The following is a 22,572-nucleotide window of genomic DNA, read 5'->3' on the forward strand; positions in this document are numbered from 1 at the left end:
GATGCCTGTCTGAAACGCTGCCATGCAGTGTAGACAGTCTCGAGCTAGATGGATGAGTGGTTTGACTCCTTGTAAGGCAGCTTTTCTATGGTCCAAATGGTGGCAAGCCAGGTCTGCTGTATTTGCCCTCACCCCCAGTCTGCTGAGAGTTGCCTTAAACTTCTACCCCAAGGTCCTGCCCTGCTGATGCCACTGACGTCTGTGCACACTTCAGTGGAAGTGTGGAAATACTCTTCCTAGACAGTGAGAAGTGCCACCCAAGTCTCATACTTCCATTTTTTTCTCACTTTTTAACTTGGTTGTGAAAATTAAGATGCTGTAGCGTCAAGGGTGCAAAAAAAGGAAGGACAACAATCAGGGAAATGCCAACACCAGAGGTCCATGTGTCTAATAAGAGCAAACCACAACCAAAAAGGTATCCATTGCTGATCCAGAGGCAAATGGAATGAATCTGGAGTTTATAAGCTGTTTTTTAAAAATTATTTTTTAAAGATTTAATAATATTGTTCTTATTAGTTGTTGTGGTTGTGTATTCTATGTTATTGCCTGTAAACCAGTCTGTTACTCAAAAAGAAAGAAAGAAATTAAGATTGATATATATATGAAATGATAAAAATGCATCAATAAACGGTGCGCCTTGCAAAATTAGCATGGCTCACTAATTCTCTGACGAGGACAGAAGTGTCCACATGTGAGTGGTCAGTGGATTTGCTCCCTTAGGAAAATTAATGTAAATTGTGCAGCTATTTTTACATGCAGAAAATACTTCTGTCCTTCAGCACATTATGCAACAGCATTCTTTCAACCCTTGGGTGCCTCTGGAAAGAGGAAAAGAGCACTGCCCCTGTTTTACATACCTTATGCATCATTAAGTTACGGTCTTTGCTGCCACAAGATGCAGCCAGTAAGGCCACTGGCTTTAAAACAGTGAAGGGGACTCCAGACTGTGACCCAGACTTCAGCTGCCACTGTGCTTGACCACTGGCTATGCCTGACCAATTTTGGCATTGCACATGGTGCCAATGAAATTTTAAACCCCAGAGTTTGCCACTGCTGATTGTGGGCTTCCCATAGGCTTCTGGTTGGCCACTGTGAGACCACGATGCTTGACTATTATGGGCCATTGGCCAGATCTAGCAGAGCTCTTCTTATGTTCTTAATGTGTGAAATGAATCTATTACAAAGCATTGTGTCACAGATGAGGTGATATCTTTTTTTACACATGATTATTAGTTAACACAGTCTTGATGGCTTGATGCTGTGGTCATCAAGTGATGAGCAAGCATGTGAGATCCAGGCTTATGTTCCCTTAGGGATTTACATAGGTCATCATTATGGGGTCATGCTTGATGTCTTCTCTAAATATTTGCATTTATTAGTTAATTCTTGCTGGACACATTTGATCAGTAAGTACAAAGAAATTTGCTTAGGGTTACACTCCACGTTACCTGATAAAGACCGTTCATTTAAATTGTAAACCATGCCACTGGGAACAGAGCAGATATGACTCTACACTTTGCTTTCTACTTAAATGAGACAAGACTGTGAGTGAGACTTCACTAGGAATAATTGAGACATTAAATCAATTCCTTTATAAATTCCTGCAGGCAAAAATGGGTGGAGACAGAGGGGAACAAAAAAGTATTGAGTGTATGCAATTGTATTTTTATTTTTTTACATTTCCATATGCATTCTCCCCTCGCTGGTAATGGCTTTAAAGATCCTGGAAATGTATACTTAAGCAGTGCGTGTAGAAGAATATGTTGCAAAGTAATTGCATGTCACAGTGGGAGACTTTGAAGAGAGTTATATATTTATACCGTATGAGTGTAGACCTGGGCTGGTGAGGGGCAGGAGAGAATGGGTTTTGCATAATTTTTTCCTGCCTTTTGCTCTATTATATGCCACTCCAGAAGAAGAAGAAGGGAGACGATCAAAGAGAAGGCTTTACCCCTAATTCCACCCCCTACCCCATTTTCTCATCTGATCCAGCAAAGCATGGCTGTGCATGGAAACAGGTTTCCTAAGGCGTAGCACTTACTGGATCAGGACCAGAGACCTACAGTGACTGCTAAGTGTTGGTTCTCCCTAGCTATACAACATGGCGTTTAATGGCCCATGCAACTTGGATGCAAATCCAAGTGAGCAGGGTCTCAGTGTGCCAATTGGTGCCCTCACCCCATTGTAAAAAAGTCCATCAACGGACTCTTTGTGCATCATCTGTGCCAAGTCTAATAGTGACGCTTGAGGAATTCAGTATCTGTTAATTCCGATGCAAACCATCTTGATCTGCAGCTCCTGGTTTTTGCAGTTCTCTGAATTTTGTGATATACTTCTCAGCTCAAAAATACCAAAATGCACTACAAATACATATTTCAGAATAAAATATATTTACAAGTGTGCACATTGAGATAAAGCATTATTTTGACTGACTTACCATGAGGCATCCTAAAGCAATTTTAGAATAACAGATTTAAAAGAGTTGCATCTCAAAAAAACTCTTAAAATGAATTGCATATGTAAAAACAATTTTTGAAAAATTATAAATATAAAAACAGTTTAAAGCAAGTACAACACACACACACACAATTCAATTCAAAGACCAACTGGGGTAAATATTTTAGAAGGCTTCTTGAAAGGCTACTTTCACAGGCACCAAAAAGGCAATAGAGAATGCATGTGTCTAATATGCAGTGGCAGGGAGTTCCAGAGGGTAGGTGCTGCTACACTCTGTGTTTGATTTTGACATTGTGTGGAGTAGACCTCCTGGTAGGATGGTATCTGCAAGATGCCCTCTCCTGCAGAATGCTGGGATTGGTTGGGCATGCAGGGGAAGAGATGAAATTTTAGGTATTCTGGTTCTAACCTTGAAGCTAACCCAGTAGCCAGTTGGCAGCCAGTGCAATTCCTTCACCTGGCCTAATACAGTGGTGCCCCGCAAGACAAATGACTCGCAAGACGAAAAACTCGCTAGACGAAAGGGTTTTGCATTTTTTGAGTCACTTCGCAAGACAAATTTCCCTATGGGCTTGCTTCGCAAGACGAAACGTCTTGCTAGTTTTTGCGAGTTTGTTTCCTTTTTCTTAAAGCCACCAAGTCGCTAAGCCGTTAATAGCCGCTAAGCCGCTAATAGCCGCTAAGCCGCTAATAGCCGTGCTTCGCAAGACGAAAAAACCGCAAGACGAAGAGACTCGCGGAACGGATTAATTTCGTCTTGCGAGGCACCACTGTATGATGGTAAGATTCCCCTGCAGAGAGCAGTTGAGCTGCCGAATTTTGCACTACCTGCAGCTTCAAGGGCAGCCCTTTGTAGAGCACATTGCTGTCTGGAGATACATTAGTATCTACATATGGCGCTGTGGGTTAAACCACTGAGCCTAGGACTTGCCGATCAGAAGGTCGGCGGTTTTAATCCCCGCGACGGGGTGAGCTCCTGTTGCTCTGTTCCGGCTCCTGCCAACCTAGCAGTTCGAAAGCACGTCATAGTGCAAGTAGATAAATAGGTACCGCTCCGGTGGGAAGGTAAACGGCGTTTCTGTGCGCTGCTCTGGTTTTGCCAGAAGCGGCTTAGTCATGCTGGCCACATGACCTGGAAAAACTGTCTGCGGGCAAACATCGGCTCCCTCAGCCAATAAAGCGAGATGAGCGCTGCAACCCCAGAGTCGGTCACGACTAGACCTAATGGTCAGGGGTCCCTTTACCCTTTACCTTTATTTGAAAACATGCTCTGTGATAAAGTAATTAAATATAAATGTTAAAAACTTATTTAAATAAAAATGTCCAAGGGAATTGAAGTCAGACCATTGATCCATGTAGCCAGGATTGTCGAGGCTGAATGGCCATGGTTCTCCAAGTTGTCTTTGCCTGAAAAGACAGGTGACTGAACCTTTTGTGTGCAAAGGATGTGCTCCTCCACAGAGCTTTGACACCCCTGCCCCCCCAAAACAGCACCTTCTTATGCGCCTATTCTAGCACAGAAATGGAAGCCTTGGGAGGAAGACCTGCACGGAATTAGCTCTATCATGAAATTTTCTCCGTCTTGCCTTAGTGACCCCAGGAGCTCTCCCCACCTGGTAAACTAGTTCTGAGTTTTTGCCACATGTTGAGATTGTCCCCTGGGTCTGTGATGTGGGAAGTTCAAAACGTGGGCTCAGTTACAATGGGCTGGCTGAAAAGATGAACCCTGGTAAACCAGGATTCTAAATCATTTGAGGAGCCTCCTCACAAGGAGAAAGAGGGCTCTCTGCGGCAAATAATTGCTCTCAATGTGACAGTGACAATGATGGGGGCAGGAGGAGCTGTGTTTTACTGTGTTTGATGTTTTAATTCAGGGGTCAGCAACCTTTTTCAGCCGTGGGCCAGTCCACCGTCCCTCAGACCATGTGGTAGGCCGGACTATATTTTTTGGGGGGGAAATGAACGAATTCCTATGTCCCACAAATAACCCAGAGATGCATTTTAAATAAAAGGACACATTCTACTCATGTAAAAACACGCTGATTCCTGGACCGTCTGTGAGCTGGACTGAGAAGGTGATTGGGCTGCATCTGGCCCACGGGCCTTAGGTTGCCTACCCATTTTAATTTGTTGAAAGCTGCCCAGAGTGGCTGAGCCACCCAGTCAGATGAACAGAATAGAAATATTATTAGTATTTGTTTTATTATAAGTTAGGGGCAGTGGCGTAGTGTGGGGGGTGCAGGGGGGGCCCGGCCGCACTGGGCGCAACATATGGGGGGGCGCTCGCACTCGCAGCTCTCTGCCCCTACCTGGCTCACTCACTCTCTCTCACTGCAGTGCTGGCTGTGCGAATCCGATCTGAGCCGCCGGGTCGCCACCCACTGTGGAGGGGGGGTGCCAGGCGTGCAGGTTAGGGGGCGCAAATTACTTGCCTTGCCCCGGGTGCTGACAACCCACGCTACGCCACTAGTTAGGGGTTGGGCTAAATGGGCAGCCCAGAGGCACTTTTCAGCAAATTTTCCCTCTTCACATGTTACTCAAACACAGAGGACTTAGGATATGCATCCACTAACAGGTTTAATGCCAACCCGTATTCTATCACATCATGAATAGCTCTGCTATTCAGAAAACCAATGGCGCAAGGTGTTACAATACTTTTTGGACAGCATTTATGTTCTTGCATCGTCTCCCTCTGCAAACTATGATTTGTGCCACAATATGCTCTATTCAACAAAGTGTTTTCTGGCTGATCTCTCCTCTCGCCGGCCATCTCACTGCTGTGATAATCCCTCCATGTGCAGCACTTAGCCACGAAATTTCCCCACAGTAACATGGCAATTTTTAAGTGCCAATTGCCTCCTTTAGCAAATAGTTCTCATTGCGAGAAAGAAACAGCTGACTTTTGTCAATAGCTTCCCACTATTGCTGCCACCAGAGAATATGGCACAAGGTTTACTAGTTGGGGAGATCCGAAAAAAACTGGGCCACAGAATATGGTTTTATGTTCATTTTCAGCCTGTTTTGCATTCCCTGGATAATTGCAGAATCTCCCAACAATGAAAAAATAGATAATCTTTAATAATTTGATTTGGTCTCACTTTTTTCCTGTTGCAATAGTGACTTGACTCCCACTTGATTTTTTTTTTAAAAAAACAACCAACAACACCAAGCCCAACATGTGTCATTAGATTGATTTGCAACTGTGAAATGTTGTCTATCACATTTCTAAAGTGAAGTAGTGCTGGTGAATGTTATCAGTCACAGAAGTGGTGGGAGAGAGGCAACAATAGCGAAATCTCTCTAACCATTTGTCTTATACTGTAGGTGAGGGCCAAATTACACCAAGACTCTTTGAATCAGATGTGCAGGATTTTTAAAATGCAATTTTTAAAATGCAAATTCCATCAACTTGGGGGGGGGGTGACTGATGGAATCGGAACAGGTGGGGGTGACCCCCCCCAAATAGCCTAGTGGGGAATGAGGATGCTCAGTGGCCATATAATATTGAGGGCCTTTTGGGGGAAGGTATGGGAAAAAGCAGGGAGCACAATGGAATGGAATATTCCAAAAGAGGACATGGCTGGCTGTAACTTTAAACTTGAGAACTCCACGCAGCAGGATTTTGGAGCAGGTTTCACTTGTTTACAATTCGCCTTAGGCTCAAGTAAGTATTAGTGTTGGGTGAGGGGTGGCGGGAGACAACTGCTAGACAATTTCACTGTTGTCTTTTTGAAAATATTGTAGCTCCTTTCCCCTTTGCCATGATCTCATTTTTCACATCAGGATCAATACAACCCAAGAAGTTAATGTCGAGACTGTACTTCACCTCTTTCCCACCCCAACCTCCCATTTCCTTGCCTGAAGCCGACTCCTTCAATCGATATGGCTCTGGCTCTAATAATGATTTTGGCTCCTTTTCAACCTTGATATCATGAATGGATTTTCCCATGTTTCGCATGAATTATGTAGCTATGTGTTTGCAGCTACATCTGCCTTCTTCAAACATGTTCTCATACATAAACACTGGAATCAATTTTTTATGAAAGTTGGTGTACAAACGTTTTAAACAAACATTTTTGTCCATAATACAGGATTGGGTCAAAACCTTCCTTCAACACTTTTCTCAACACAAAATGAAAAGAAGTGACAAGTATTCTGCATAAGCAGCAAATAATCAAAAATAAACATGATCCTGGACTGTACCACACCAAACCTGGGCTGAGCTGAAAGCTCTTTTACAAAAATATGCCCCCAATTTGGGGGCTCAGGTGGGAAGGGAGCAAATACCCCTCCATATACAACCAGGTTACCATTTCCCACTGCCAACACCTGTTTCAAGGTTATGGGAATGATGGTGCTTCCCAAAATCTCTGCAGCTACCTTCCACTATTTTTTCCTTTCAACACGTCTGAGAGTGAGGGCAGAAAGCACTGCTGTCACTCTAACTGGCATCGTGGTAATGCTTTGTCATCACATAGTATTGCCATGTAGCCAATCAATAATTTTAGGGAGGAATTTCAGGTCAGCCCTTTCAGATTATAGATGGAAAGCAATGGCATTCTTCAGCAGAGCTTCCAGGACAGTTTATGAATTACAAGATAATACATCAATAAAATACAGGATAAACATGTGAATATCTATCTATCTATCTATCTATCTATCTATCTATCTATCTATATCTATCTATCTATCTATCTATCTATCTATCTATCATCTATCTATCTATCTATCTATCTATCTATCTATCTATCTATCTATCATCTATCTATCTATCTATCTATCTATCTATCTATCTATCATCTATCTATCATATATTATCTATCATCTATCAATCTATCATCATCTATTTATCATCTATCATCTATCTATCTACCGTATTTTTCGCTCTATAGGACGCACCAGATGACAGGACGCACCTAGTTTGGGGGAGAGGAAACATGAAAGAAAAAAAAATCTAAATCCCAGAAGCCAGAACAGCAAGAGGGATCTGGCTTCTGGGGTAGCCTCTTGCTGTTCTGGCTTCTGGGATAGGCGTTGAAGCCTCTCCTGGGCAGCGGGATGAAGGCTCCCCCTGCCTGGAAGAGGCTGCCCTCTGTCCCTTTCCCCATCTCCCGCAAGAACCGTGCACTCTTTAAAGGGAGCGCAGTTCTTGGGGGCTTTTCTGGGAGGTGGAGGAAGGGACAGAGCCACACGCTCTGTCCCTTCCCCCCACTTCCCACAAGAGCCGCACGAAGCCTCCTCAGGGCAGCGGGGAGCCTTCATCCCGCTGCCCTACGGAGGCTTTGCAGGGGCTATCCAAAAGCCAGAATAGCTAGAGGGAGCACTGCGCAGTGCTCCCTCTAGCTGTTCTAGCTTCGTGAGAACTTTTTCCTAGACATCTTGTAGGGTGGGGCAAATCATGCATGTCTGCCCTGGGAAGATGCATGTGCCCCCCTTGCAGAGATGGCTTATGCACCTCCCTATGTAGACTCGGGATTTCTCCCTCTGTACAAGACCCCAAGAAGAATGCACTGCCATGAACACGGCTCTCATGATCAGCACAGAGGGTACATCCAGGCACGATGTGACTGTTCAGAGGCTGACTAATTCAGTCCAACAATGCATCTTTGGAAAGCAAACCGAGTGCCAGCTGCCAGTAACACTCAAGTTAGCCTTGGCTCCTAGCCTGTTGAAGTATAACGCAGATGGAAAATGTTAAGTGTATTGGCCCTTAACAAAATAATAGCGATGCTCCTGGACTCTGAGCCTTAGCCGCTAGTGTGGAGCCAACATACTGAAACGGGAACTCATAGATGTATTTGGAATCCAAATCTAAACCCATATCCTATTTGCAGCATTTACTTCCTTCGTTGGCTTGGCTGAATCAAAAACCAGAAACACAATGTCCCCAAACCATTTTATTGGGCTCCAGCTGTACCCTTGCTTTCAAATGTTCCGTTTGTGATACATCTGTGGTTTTGAAAGATCTGATGGAATGTTTCCCACATGTTCGGTGTTGCTCATTTCCAAGCTGTTCAGCATTGCTAAATTGCAGCCAGGGCTGAGGCTGAAACTACACATGATCCTCAGCTGTGTGATTCTCTCTCAACACCCCCCCCCCAATATATTTTCTTTCCAAATGCAAAGCAACCTTGGGGAGTGTGCTTGAGAGTGAAAAGAGTGACAGGGGGAGGGATTGCTTAACTCTTTCACCCCTGGCAATTTTCCCTCTTAAAAATCATTCTCAGCAGAACTTTTCTACCTGCGGGGGGAAATATACTGGGCGATATGCAATTGTGGCAGCTCACCCATACAAGTGGCATTCTGCAAAGGGGAGCCCTCTTCTTAGTAACAGCTGAATCCAATAGGTGCGCTGCACTTGCAAAAGATGGTGTCAAACCTCTGGTGTAACTGCCATCATTGTGCTGATGACAGTTAAGCTTTGCATGCTACCACTTGCACTATTGTTTATACAGCCACTTGTGCAACAACCTAAACTCTCTTATGTTAGATCACACTCCCTAGGTACGTGAATTTTCCATCCCACAGGTGAGAAAGCAGCTTGGAGAATAATTTCGAGTATGGGAAATAATTGGAGGGGGAAGGGTTAAGCAGCCCCTGTTTCTTCATTCTTCACCCACATCCCACCCTGCTGTTGCAAGCTCTTGATCACAACTTCTAAGGCTGCTTTGCATTAAGAAATGTTGAGCCTTCAGGAGAAAGAATCACAAAATCAAGTTGGGTTGTATGGGCAACCCATATGTATGGGCAGCCCCCCAAAAAAGTATGTGGGGATGGGCCCCTCTCCAATCTTGAGGGCCTTGCTGGCCTCCTGGCGGTGGGCCTTGTTGGGTTTCTCAATGCCCGTGACGTCATACGTGTCTCACACTTGTGACATCACATGCACCTACTGCTTATGACATCACACGCATGCGATGAGCCCCCCCCCCAATGTTGGGTGGAACTTGAAAACCATGAGGGCTAGCCACATGCACCAATCAAAACATGGAAGTTGAGAGACCCACAGGAGGAGTCCAAATTCTGTGCAGGATTCCAGGCTCTGCCATTTCCTCCTTCTGACAGTCACCTGACCTGAGAAAGTGTTACGAAGAGAGCAGCAAAGCACTGAGGTCCCTCTATTTAATTGTGCTGCCACTTTGCTCTTCCACTTCTTTGGGCTGTCGAAGCAGCCATGTGTCTGTGGGTTTCTAAAAAGGAGTCCATGCTTTTTCCAGCTCACTAAGCAACTGTGTGGTTGTATATACAGTGACAGAGCAGCTGCCCTTACAAATATACCGGGGGTTGTTCCTAAGAGCCATGAGTTGTTTGCACAGTTTAGTCATGCACACCCCTGAACTCCTCCTGCAGCTCTCTGGAGATGAAGGTGAAGGGAGGACAAAGTGGATGCTTTGATTCATCTGCTTTGCTTTTAGCTTCCTTGCTGAACTTCAAAGGGAATCTCATGCTTTTGAGGGAGACACAACAAGCCTCATTTGCTTCCCCCTAAGGGCAGTGCCCTTCCTTAAGCTGTGACCCTGGGACCTGTGCTGTCGCTGCTCATCACTGCTCAGGCTGGGGGTCCTGATTCCCCCCCCCCAAATGTCCTTGGTTCATCCTACAAACAAGCAACACCATTCCCTCTCGCTTAATGATGAGAGCATTATTTTGTGGTTAAGTTTGTTTGTGTGTGTATGCATCTCACTTTTGAGAGCTCACTTTTTAAAAATGAAAAGGTAGGTCAAGCAAAATGCAAAATGATTGTTTTCAACAATCAAAATAAAATAAAATACATTTGGAAGGTGGCAGAGACCTGCACGCTCAGAGTAGCTGAGGCACATTTATTTCCAATTTGTCATTGTCTGAGATCTGCAAATGATTAAATACAAATTTAATAATAAAATAAATATTAAATGAGTGCTGGTTTGTGCCATGCATTAGAAGATGCTGTGATACAATCATTTTTAGGCCAAAATAAAAACAAAAACCCTTTAAATGCCTTTATGGTTCTCATGCTGCAAAGGTGGAGAACGTGTGGACCACCCAGACATTATTGGATTCCAGCTTTCTTCAGCCAGCTGGCATGGTTAATGACATAACCATGCTATGACTATGTGCTTTTGATCACACATGCTTTTTGTGCCAGATGCTGCTATTACTTTACAAGGAAAGTTGTGATTCTCTTGTTTCTTTGTAGGTCTGGGGCAGGCCTCTTCAAGGGGAAGAACAGTGCTATTAGATTGGGGGGTTGGTTGGTTTGGATGTCATCTTTGGATTCTCTCCTAGCATGGGTTTTATAGCTGTAGTAGAGGGAACTGTAGTAGAGGGAACTGCTGAAGTGATCAAACCAGTTTCTTTGTTAATGGCCCCCTTCAACATGTCTAAGGAGCTGGTCAAGAGCAGGTCTGTTGCCTTAGCAACAACTAAGCCAGCAATGCTACCAAAAGGATGAGGCTAGCTTTCTTTCCTTTGTCTGGCCGGAGGCCACATCATCTTAAGGCGAGGAGAACAGCAGATTGGGGCTAGCAGGGAATACACTGACTAGCTCTCTGTGTTGGAACCAAAGCTATGACTTTGGAAGGTGGGTAACCTAGAAACCTAAAAGGGTTGGAATAATATCTGTTGTAGTGATAATGCTGTGAGGTTTCTCACCGCTTAGAGACTGTGGTACGCCCACATGCACACAAATAAATTTTCAATTTTAAAAAAGAGATTGGAGTTTTGCACTGATGCTTCCCTGTGCTTGTGTTTTATTGTGTTAAGTTTGTATCATTGTTAGCTGCCATGAGGACTCCTGGTGATGCAGAGAGGCAGAGGACAAATTCTTTCATCATCATCATGGTCCATGATGTGATTCTATATTATTTAATTAGGTTCCCAGAGGGCTCAGTGGAGCCAAACTGATGGGAAAGAATTAGCCAAACAAGCAAATAAATGGCATAGTTAGGCATTATACTGCTATATGTCCATGAAATATGTGGAGACACTGATTCAAAGTCTGTATTGTTATGCTGGGGTAAATTCCCACTTGTCTTGTGAGCAAGCTTACCCTCGACAAGCTCTAATCCTTTGTGAAAAATTGATGTTTGATTATTATCTCACAGTATTTGTAGATCTGTAATCTGGAAGTGAGATAAAGCCACAAAGGAAGATTAAGACTGACATAGTAAGCATAGCTACTTTCTGACACAAGTTCTGCTGAAATCAACAAGAATTACTCCCAAATTAGTTCTGGGATGTACATTTCAATGGTATATGTGTGTTAAAGAATCAGTTATTTTCCTTTTCCTTTTCTTAGGACGTTCTCTACTACAAGTTTCACTGATGATATACAGTATAGAAAGCTGAGTAATTTATAGGCCGTTTATCAGAAAACTTAGTTTGTTTACACATTACCCATTATTCTGGCTCCAGTGCACATCCACTGCTGGCTTTTGAATCTGTGTACACATGATATTGGGGACGCGGGTGGCGCTGTGGGTTAAACCACAGAGCCTAGGACTTGTCGATCGGAAGGTCGGCGGTTCGAATTCCTGCGATGGGGTGAGCCTCCATTGCTCGGTCCCTGCTCCTGCCCACCTAGCAGTTCAAAAGCATGCAGTGCAAGTAGATAGATAGGTAACACTCCAGCAGGAAGGTAAACGGCGTTTCCATGCACTGCTCTGGTTTGCCAGAAGTGGCTTAGTCATGCTGGCCACATGAGCTGTACGCCGGCTCCCTCGGCCAGTAAAGCGAGATGAGCGCCGCAACCCCAGAGTCATCTGCAACTAGACCTAACGGCCAGGGGTCCCTTTACCGTAACACATGATATTACCCACAATGCAGAGCTATTGTGTAGTTTCTTGAGAAATGCTGCTATTTGATGCATTCCGCTTCAAACTGGCTTCACTCCAAAAGCAAAACTGAAGCCACATTCACTTTGCAGTTGAAGCCTGAGGTGTACATTTGAGACACCCATTGCACATGTGCAGATGACAGTGCATGAGCAGATGACAGCTTCATGGGTTGCAGGGGCAAGGAAACCAAACATCAGGTGTACATGAGGTGAAGACATCCCTGCCCTCTCACTGGTTTGTGTGCAGCAACATGCAAATGTGGCTTGAAACATTGGAGTGTCTGTTTGCTTGACCTTGCTACTTTTAAAGCCACTAACATGTACATAGCCTTGGGGTCAATGTATAGAGCCATATGCCCTACTCAGACTACAGTATTTTCCAAGTGGATATTGCCATACTATACTTCTTATGATCCAACTCTGGCCAAAACAGGTCACTACAGATCTTTGGTGCTTGGAGGGAAGAGGTATTATTCTAAAAAAAGAGGTGCCAGAACTCACCACGAACACCTCCCTCGTTCTCTTAGAATGGCAATAGTGCCTACCTGAGAGGTGCTGGAGCTGCGTTCTGGCGAGCCCTGGCTGAAAAAAAAGCTCTGGATGGGACCACCTTGGTTGGCCAGTGCTGCACACTTTTTAAAGTGGGGGTGGCCCCTCCAGCCCTCTCTAAATGGCCACACCTCTTCTCTCTAGGCCTTGTCCTTGAGTGCTTTGGCCTGGCTGGGATGTGATCTTAAACTGCGATGACACCTCTTGCTTGCCTAGATGGAAAGGAGTGTGTCGGGAGTGTGTGTGGAAACCTCTGCGGTGTTGGGCTGGAATGAAGGCTGCTGTCCAAAAAGGAAAAGTTATATCTGTTGCTCTGTGTACTTTTGCCTCTGGATTTGGCCACTACTGGCATGCAGCCCCTTCATGTATGCCTGTGAGGGGAATGCAGTCCTCAAGCTGAAAAGGTCCTTCATCCCTGCTTTTACGAATCAATGCTGACCCAGCTGATTTCCACTTTAGCTGGAAATTGCACTATAATGATTCTGTCCCTTTCACCTAGCCAGAGCCCACTGAAATGAAGATCTCTCTCTCTCTCTCTCTCTCTCTCTCTCTCTCTCTCTCTCTCTCTCTCTCTCTTTCTCTCTCTGTGTGTGTGTTTCTGCTGTTTCTGCTTTCTTGACTCTAACAGACATAGACCTGAATGACTGCAGTGTGAATGCTCTGGAAAAGAGTGTGTGTGCGCGCGCATGTGCACACATGGTTCCATGCATTGCATGGGATTGAACTAAATGACCCCAGTTCTTCAATTCTATGATTCTCTGACATCTTAGCTCCCTTCCTTTGCTTTCATAGGCACAGGACTCTGCACTGCTCAGATTGGAAAATGCCTGCTTAACAAGGGGCATATTGGGATTAGAAGCATAGTGGAAGATATGGCAGATGGGTCGGGGGCCACAGAGGCTCAGATCTGATGCGAGGCTTTTCCCTACAATGGGAGCATTAGTTTTCTAGCTGGAGTCCAAGGAACATTAAGGGGCTTTCTGGCAGGAGAGCGGGCTTGTAAAGCAGAAGAAAATTGCTGGCAAGGCACTTTGGAATTAGGAGCTGATGCTATTTGGGTTGAGCCTCCCTCCTTCCAGTCACCGTTGGGATTCCTCTCTTGAATAATAAGGCAACTCTGATTTTATATGGAACTTGAGTGTTCATTCAAAATGCATCTCCAGATACTTAGGGAGCTAATAGGACTGGCAGAATCATCAATAATGCAAGGGAGGAGGCAAGGAAAGTGGATTAAGTATATCCACTAGGAGCACACTAGTTGATACTACTACATATCAGGGCCACCCAGAGACAGGTGGGTCTATAAAGGCCAGATGGCAGAAAAATACCACGGAAGAGAATGAAGCAGAGGGACTTGTGGAAAGCAACTTAGCTGAGAGAAGAGAAAGAGAGAGTTGCTGACCAGTTAGTTCATCATCACTATGGCATTGTGGGTTCTGTGGCTCAAGTACATAAAGGCAGAATTTGAACTCTGTATCCTAAGAATTTTTTTATTATTTTTTTAAACCCTCAAGTTTCTGGACCTTAAGGGGAAATACCCTTCCCCAAAGATGCAGATTTTTTCTTAAGCAGTAACAGGGAAGTTAAACTGTGATGTCATAACATAACATAATGTTACAATAGTGGGTGCTACCCCCTGCCAAGCAATAGAAAAACTCAAGGGAGTTCCAGGTACTAATCCAACGTCTGTGCTCCTTTGGAGGATTGAAGATGTGGTGGAGACTGTCGTAGCTTTAAGAAATGTGGTTTATTCACCTATTTACACCTTCATTCCACGTGTGGGGAGTCTAGCTCACAGAGCATGGTCATATTACGCAGGACTTGTTCCCCACAGCAGTGCAGCACTGGAGTCAAAGGCATCTCTCCCAACCAGCCTGCCCAAGATGGATCCCAGTCTTTTTTTTAATCTCCGTTCTTCCTAGCACACCTTGCTCTTTTCCTGTCACTTTGAACCCCACCCCATCACCATGGCAGCTTCTCTCAGATGGGCCATCAACACCTTTTGTCATGTTGATGCTTCTCTCCCACTTGGAAAGAAAGCTTAGCCAGTACTTTCCACTGGCCTCCAATCTTCCCTTTTGGAGTCTCCCAACAGAGTAAGAGCCTTGCTACATCAAGCCAATGGCCTTTCTAGTTCAGCATTGTGCTTTTCTAGTGGCAAACAAGGTGCCTCTGGAGAGCACTGCCTTTTCCGGCAACTGGTATTCAGAACCATATTACCTCTGACAGTGGAGGTAGAATGTAATCATCAGGGTGGATAGCCTTATCTTCCCAGAATTTATCTAATCCTGTTTTGAAGACATCCAAGTTGCTGGCCATCACGTCCTCTTGTGAAAGCAATTTCCACAGTGTAACAACGAGCAGTGTGAAAAAATACTTCCTTTTGTCTGTCCTGAAACTTTCAGCGTTCAGCTGTCTTTGAGCATTATTGGCTATTTCAGCCAATGGGGGTATTCTCTGTCTTTTCCCACTCTCGTTGTAGTTATGAAAACTGCTTGATAATACTGGTTTCCAAAATTTTGGGGAAATCCCCATTCAAGCCTGTTCTATCTTGGGTTGACAGCTGAAGATTTTCTGTGGACTCTCCTCCTTTTGCTAGCATGAGCTTCCCCTGTGATGCATCTACCAAGTGGGAAGACCACTTCTGGGGTTGCTTTGACACATTCCACAGCTCCTCGTGTTCTGACTCAGTTCTGCGGGTCAGAGTCAGCCATGATGCAAAAATGTTTCAAAGCATTCAAAGCCAGGGGGGTGATCGTTCTAGCAGCACTTGAACATATTCTCCTACTGGTAAATATACGTGGGCTGAGGTTAAGCTGTGCTTGAGCTATTATTATTATATTTGTTGGGTTTCGTGCAATTTTACATCTGATTCCCCCACCCCTATGAGACATATTTTACAGGCTTGCTTTTCTATGCTAAATGTTTTGCTACCTATCCAGAGCCTTCAGGATGAAGTGAGATGCAATAGCTATGTAAAATGATGCATAAATATAAAACTGTCCAAGCAATGTTTGTGTCATTAATACTTTCAAATCTCTCCCCCCCCCCCTTTTCTCTAGTACTGGATAAATGAATACACTTCTACGTTGGGCATTGGAGTCTTTCACTCTGGGATTGAGATCTATGGCAGAGGTAGGAAGCTTTCTGCTAGTTGTGCCTGGAAATGAGTAGAACCTTCTGCTGGGTTCCAAAATTGAAGGCTGTGAGCTTCTCTGTTCTGCTGCTCATCACGGATGGGAAACTTGCCTTCTGAGGAGTGTGGCATCCATGCATGCGCAGTGCACAGTTTGCATCTGCCAGCCTTAAACACACACACAGATTCAAATAAGTCTAAGATTGGAGGTAGCCATGTGGTCAAGGCAGGATTTTAAGCAAAGCAACTTCTCTGGAGACACTATCACGTGTGGCAGCTTCTGACTAAGAAGGGGACGGTACGCATCATGTGACTTCGCACGCACAACATGCCAACGTCGTACATGTGATGTCAGGATGTTGCATCGTGCACACATCATTGGGCCGAGTGCAGAACCCAGCGTTGCATGGGTGATGTCACACATGCATGGCACACGTGTGATGTCACACACACGTGTGACGCTGCCCAATCTGGGGCACAACTTGACGCCTCTGCCACTGTGAGAACAGGATGCTGAAGTAGATAGTCCCTGGCCTGATCCATCAGGGCTGCTATTACATTCTTATGGTTGTCACGATGTTCTTTATAGAGGAAGGGCAGAGTTGAAGCCCATCTGAAACCAGTTATGGGAAGATATTGGACTTAAATACTAACACTGAGCCATGTAGACAGTTGTGGCCTTTTTCAGATGCAACTTTGGTCTTATCCTTTCTTACAGTCTTTTTCTTTCCTTGCCAGAGTTTGCCTATGGAGGGCATCCCTACCCTTTCAGCGGGATTTTCGAAATCACACCAGGCAGTGCTGTGGAGCTTGGCGAGACCTTTAAATTCAAGTAAGGGCCTTTCCTTCTCCTCTCAACATCTGCTGTCCTGAAGCCCATGATTTCTCAAAAGAGCAATGCATTTTTAGGGGAGCACCTGACAACTGGTGGCAGCATTCCCACATCCCAGTAAACCATAGTTAATGAATGTGTGAATGACTCCCACGTTCCTGTTTAAATTATGTCATTAAATACACAAGATGGACAGCAACAAAAATCTTCCCAGCATATCACCTCCTTGCAGGTTTATGTACACACTGGGTCAGCCTGCACATCACAGTATACCATAGTTTCTGGTTTGTTTTCCTCAAACAAACCATGCTTGGCAAACCAAGATCAAACCTTGGCTTCTCAATATAGTTTGTTTGGAATGAATGAAAACTCAGCTTCTGGTTTTCAGATGTAATACTAAGCCAGGAATTGGAGTTTGTTGTTCCTACTCATGCTGACACCACTTGCTGCACTGTTTTCCCCCTGGACCACATGTGAGGAGCCCATGCTGCAGCTTTGCCCCATGCCAACATCCTTCATCTATGACTTTGGGATGGCACTGGCTTGGGGTGCAACTATAGCATGGGATTCTCCTCCAAATGGTCTGAGACTTCTCACATTACCGCCCATGGGCCAGGGCATTTATTGCCAAGTAGACAGAACAGCAATGAATGTGCCAAGGACTTTGGCCCAAGAGACAAAAAATATTGGGGCAATCTGTTGTAATCACACATTTTTGTGTGCAATCACAATTTATATACATAAATGTTACCCAAGCAAGTTGTGCCATGCAGCATGATGAATCCATCTGCTAAAGACAGCACCAGCAGGGAATACAAGACCCAGAGTGTTTTTGTATAGTCCCCCAAAATTCCACTATAGTGTCCTCTTAAACAGATATGTCATTGCATCCAGTCCAATACTTCATTCATGTACAAAACCCTATATAGTATAGACCTCGGTTCCATTTAAAAATTTATCTCTCACCTCAAATTTTAAAGCTAGAATGTAAATTTAGAAAAGTGCACGTTGAGGCAGACTTATGAAAATGAGCCAGACTTTTGCATTTCCAGAGCGGGTCTTGACTACCCAAATAATCTCCTTAACCCCCCCCCATTGGTTTTCTGGTGCATAAGTTGCTGATGCAGAGGCTCAAGAATGGAGAGCTTACAAGAAATATTACAAACTCAGCCCTGTTGCATGTACCATTAAACATTTTTAAACTATGTGAAGTTTAAACCCCAAACTATATCAGTAGAGCTCAAACCTACACTCTGTTTAGCATATTTTCCTCTCTCTTTCTCTTTTAAAAGAGAATATAAAAATAGATTATGCTAGTACTATATCCTGTGTGCATGGCGAGAATGGTTTCTAATTAATTGTGTGAGGTTATTGTGTTGTTTTTAAGCTGAGCACTATCTGGATTACTTTCTAAGCTGTTTAAGTCTGTAGCATTACTCTGTTCCAACATTCCATAAGGACTCCATCCTTGGCTCTATCTGCCAGGTAAAATATATCTGTACTACAGTGTCTCTCTCCTGGGCTGCCTTAAAATCTTTCATGATTATCTTGCTGAATGTTCCCTGCTTTTGATGCTTACCTTTGCTTAACCCAGAGAATCCATTGCCTTGGGCACTACAGACTTTACAGAAGAAGATGTGGATAAAATCATGGAGGAACTGGGCAAGGAGTACAAGGGCAATGCCTACCATCTCATGCACAAGAATTGCAATCACTTTTCAGCTGCTCTGGCAGAGGTTGGTTCATCTTCCATTCTGTTTCTGTGTGGTGTACCTGCATGGCACTTTGGCCAACACGCTTCCAGCCATGAACAGGTCTCTGATCAGAACATTGTCCTTCAATCACCCTTCACACTAGCCTGATGGGCATTTACCCTTTGAGAGCTTTTACAAGCATAGCACTGAGTGGTAGTTGGCCTACAATGGGTAATTAGGCAGCTATGAGGGTGGCCATAATGTATCTATGTACAAGTAGAAAGACACAATCAATGTAGCTCTCCTATTCGGATGTTCAATGCATAGGGAATCTCCAGATTTAGGGAGGAAAAGGTATGGGACAGCAGTAGTTGGAGGAGAGCACTGCATGGATGAAGGGCAATTAAAGGAGTCACAAGGGGTTCACAATCCACATTGAGCCAAAGCATGGACATACTTCTGTACCGCTCTGTACCGCTGCTTCCTATTCTCTGCCTGTTTGCATTGCAAATTCGATAGCCATACTTCTCATTGGTTACCCTATCAATCAGCACAATGGTGCCTTGATCTCACTTGATTTGCAAGAGTACAGTGAGCTGTACCCTTACATTACATTATAGGGCCTTTGGAGTAGTAGTAGTAGTAGTAGTAGTAGTAGTAGTAGTAGTAATTCTTATACCCCGCCCATCTGCCTGGGTTGCCCCTGTCACTCTGGGTGGCTTACAACAAAATACAGCATCAAACGTTAAAAACTTCTCGAAACAGGCCTGCCATTAGGGATGGGGGGGGGGGAGGCAATTAGCCTTGAGGGGAGGGAACTCCCATTAGTATCAGGTCATCCATAGCCCAGAAAAGTTTGAAACAGCAGCACAGGCTCAGCTTTTTTCATGGCTGCTCTGCCCCAGAATGGATATGCCATTTGGGGCCCCAGTCTTCACCACGCAAATCCTTCGGTATTCTTCCTTTGCACTAGGAATGAAACCCGAAACCCCTCTACACAAGACCTTTGACCAGGAAGGCACTTGGTGATCAGCTGATGTTTCCCCTGCTCCCTTTTGTAGTTGCACAAATTAACGCTGATTACTCATCAGTTCCTCCTGATTGCTGCTCCCAGCTGCTCTCCTTGGCAATGCATCCTTGAGATGAAGTGTCCATAATTAGGAGATTGATTAGGAGCCACAAACTTGCTTTGTTTGAAAGGCATCCTTCTTGAAATCACAGAGTGGAGCTGCTCTCACTAGAAGAGCTGCTACTGTACTTTCAAAAGGGGGGAAAATCCAACATGGCTCTGCTCTCAACTGTGATATCTTTCAGATTTGTATGTGCAATCCATATGAGGTGTCATAGAAAAGGTCATAAACTGCTGTTATCGCACAGCAACTCCCCATTCCCTGAGCTATTTATGTGTCTCCTGACTGCTATAAAACTGTTCTACATTTTTTTTAACATAATGAAAGAGGCAGAGAGGAAAAGGCTGAATCAGTCATTCCAACCTGTTCGGCAGCCTCTAGGGCCACAGGTGAAAGAATTGCAAAACTTCTGACAGTTGGGTATATTGCTTGTCACACTGTAGCTGTGAATAATGAAGTCTGATGGTCCCTTCTGCTTAACTCTTCTCCTGCCATCACTTTTCCACTGGTATCTCCCTCCCCCCTCCCCCCCCACTTTTAGTCCTATGAGGTTTTAAACTCATACTTGCAAGGTAAACAAGGTTTGGGACACTGGTGGGTTCACTGGCATCCATCTGTCTTAGGAGGCAATGGAACAGTGTGCCTTCAGGGGTGAAGTCAAACTGTTGGAGAGTTACTGCAACTGGAGAGGGCTGCAGAAGGAAGGCAACTGAGAGGGGAAAGGGTTAATCACCTGCTTCCCTGCCAGATGCACAGTCCCCTCCCCAAAGGCACTTTGCAGTGGAAAAGGGGTTGGTAGGGTTTCATTCCATGTGGGTGCAGCTTAGCTGTGTAGTTTAATAAGTCAAATTACTCAGGTATACCTGAGCTGCATTTCCTCCGAAGTCTTTGAGAGAGGAAATGGGCTGTGTAGGCGTGTGATGTGTTCTTTTCTTCCCGGACTCTGTGGGATGTCGATTCAGAACGTTAAGCATCTCGAGGCATTTTCTAAATTGCCATATCATCTCTCTCAAACCAAGTAGATGCATTCTAAGTTGGAAGTGATTATATTTCAGGCCAGGATTCAAGTGCAATTATTATTTTTGAAGGTTCCTTTCCCCCACATTGTCTTCTCGGATTTGATTGATAGAGTGACTTGTGGAAAGTATTTGCATCTTAGCAACTGGAGCCACTTCTCTTCCTATGGCACTGGCATCTTTCTCATTTTGGGAGTTGTATTCTTTGTGATAGCAGTGAAGATTGGTCCATGAGTTTGTCCTCAGCCAGGCCCCACATGCCTACCTTTTTACTTACTTCCAGGCCAGGGGGTGGCCAGAGCAGTCAGTTCCCTCTTCCTTAGTCTCACACTTGCCCTTGCAGAACCCAACAATGAAGAGGATGGAGACAAGCTCAGTCAATGAGACTCTTAATCTCAGGATCGTTTGTTCGGGCCCCACGTTAGGCAAATGTATCCTGCATTGCAGGGGGTTGGACTAGAGGGTGCTTTTGGTCCCTTCCAACTTTGATTCTATGAAAAACTAGAATTAGCTGGCTCTGCTGTCATTGGCTCTGTTGCCTTCTACTGTTGGTCTCCTTGCCTCCCACTCCGCCAGTCTCAATGGGCACTAGCCATACTACTCTGTAGTAGTTTTGCATGAGCAGAAAGCAGTTTCACTCATGCAAGTTTTGGTACCCAATTTCCACCTACCTTGTTGTGCAATGTCTCTCTAAAAGACAAGCTGGAAGGTTTCACTTTTGCAGCTGAATCCTGTATGAGGGCCCTCTCATACTCTCCAAGTAGCCCAATATTCTTGGGACAATCCCGGAATTATGTGCTGGGTCCCATTGGTGTAGTGGTGGTGGCAGGAATCAGAAGCCCTGGGAAATGGCATTTCGCCGTGGATATGGTTCCTAACATGGTGCTGTGGCCTAATGACAGCTGACACAGAAGTCTTTCTCATTGCTGCCACCACTGCCAGCAAAGTTTCAGTGGTGAAGGGAAGGGGGCAGCTGCAGCAATGAGCGTGATTGATGCTAATGTAATTATGAACTAAGCCTGAATGTTGGAAGAGTTTTGGATTATCTGGAAGTTTCAAACTGGATTTGGGAGTTTGGGATTATCTGGAAGTTCATATTCTGCACTCTCCAGTTCCGAACTTCGGCTGCATTACTATATCTATAAGAGTTACAGGCCTTGTTTTTAATACAGTTTGGTAAGCACAAGGCCAATAGGTGCCAGATCAGCTTTTCCCACATCACTTGTTCAAGGTCAATACCAAGCCGTAATACATAACATCTTATATCTAGCACAGTGTAATCATAATACTCCTTTAGCCATTAATTGTGGCTGTCCTGACAGTGGCCATGTAGCAACACCTACTGGGATAGGGGGAGAAAATTCATTTTGTGTCAATGCAGTAAACTTGCAGCTTACTGTACGATGACTTACAGTTGTTCATCCATTCAGAGTGAAAGCCATTATTCTCAAGTGTCACCAGTAATCTTAGTCTTAATTATAACCAAGCCTTCCCCAGAGAGCCACTTGTTACCTTCCCTGTCATCCTGCAGCTGCTCCCTGTACTTAAAAATCTTCATCTCAAGGACTTTCACGCATAAAAAAGCAGAACTGCATTTCAACCAAGCTCTTTGGATTGCAGAAGTGTGGGGACTCCTGCATATTGCAAGGGTGTCAGGCATGCTTCTCTGAGCCCTTATTGGCCAGACTAGCCTTCCCCAGCCTGGTGTCTTCAAGGTGTTTTGAACTCCAGCTCCCATCAGTCTCAGCCAACATGGCCAGAGAGGTGATGAGAGTTGATCAGAGGTGATGGGAGTTGTAGTCTAAAACATCTGGAGGACACCAGGCTGAGGAAGGCTGGGCTAAGTTGCAGTTATTCACATTGACAAGTTTCCCTGCTCTATTCAGAGGGGCAGGTTTAAATTTTTGGAGCCCAGAGCCTGAAGAACTTTGACTCACCACAGCAGCC

General features: G+C 44.7%; 1 protein-coding gene across 1 annotated transcript in view; it reads left to right on the top strand.

Moving 5' to 3' along the window:
- Positions 1-22,572, top strand: part of LOC310710074 (deubiquitinase DESI2-like) — a 45,411-nt gene that overhangs the window by 18,239 nt on the left and 4,600 nt on the right. The window contains exons 2-4 of the mRNA XM_083510514.1: positions 15,880-15,952; positions 16,692-16,785; positions 18,380-18,521. Coding sequence (XP_083366640.1) covers positions 15,880-15,952; positions 16,692-16,785; positions 18,380-18,521 — 309 coding nt within the window. The remainder of the gene's footprint in view (positions 1-15,879; positions 15,953-16,691; positions 16,786-18,379; positions 18,522-22,572) is intronic.

Source organism: Podarcis liolepis (assembly GCF_965112155.1).
Source record: "Podarcis liolepis genome assembly, chromosome: 1".
Classification (NCBI taxonomy): domain Eukaryota; kingdom Metazoa; phylum Chordata; class Lepidosauria; order Squamata; family Lacertidae; genus Podarcis; species Podarcis liolepis.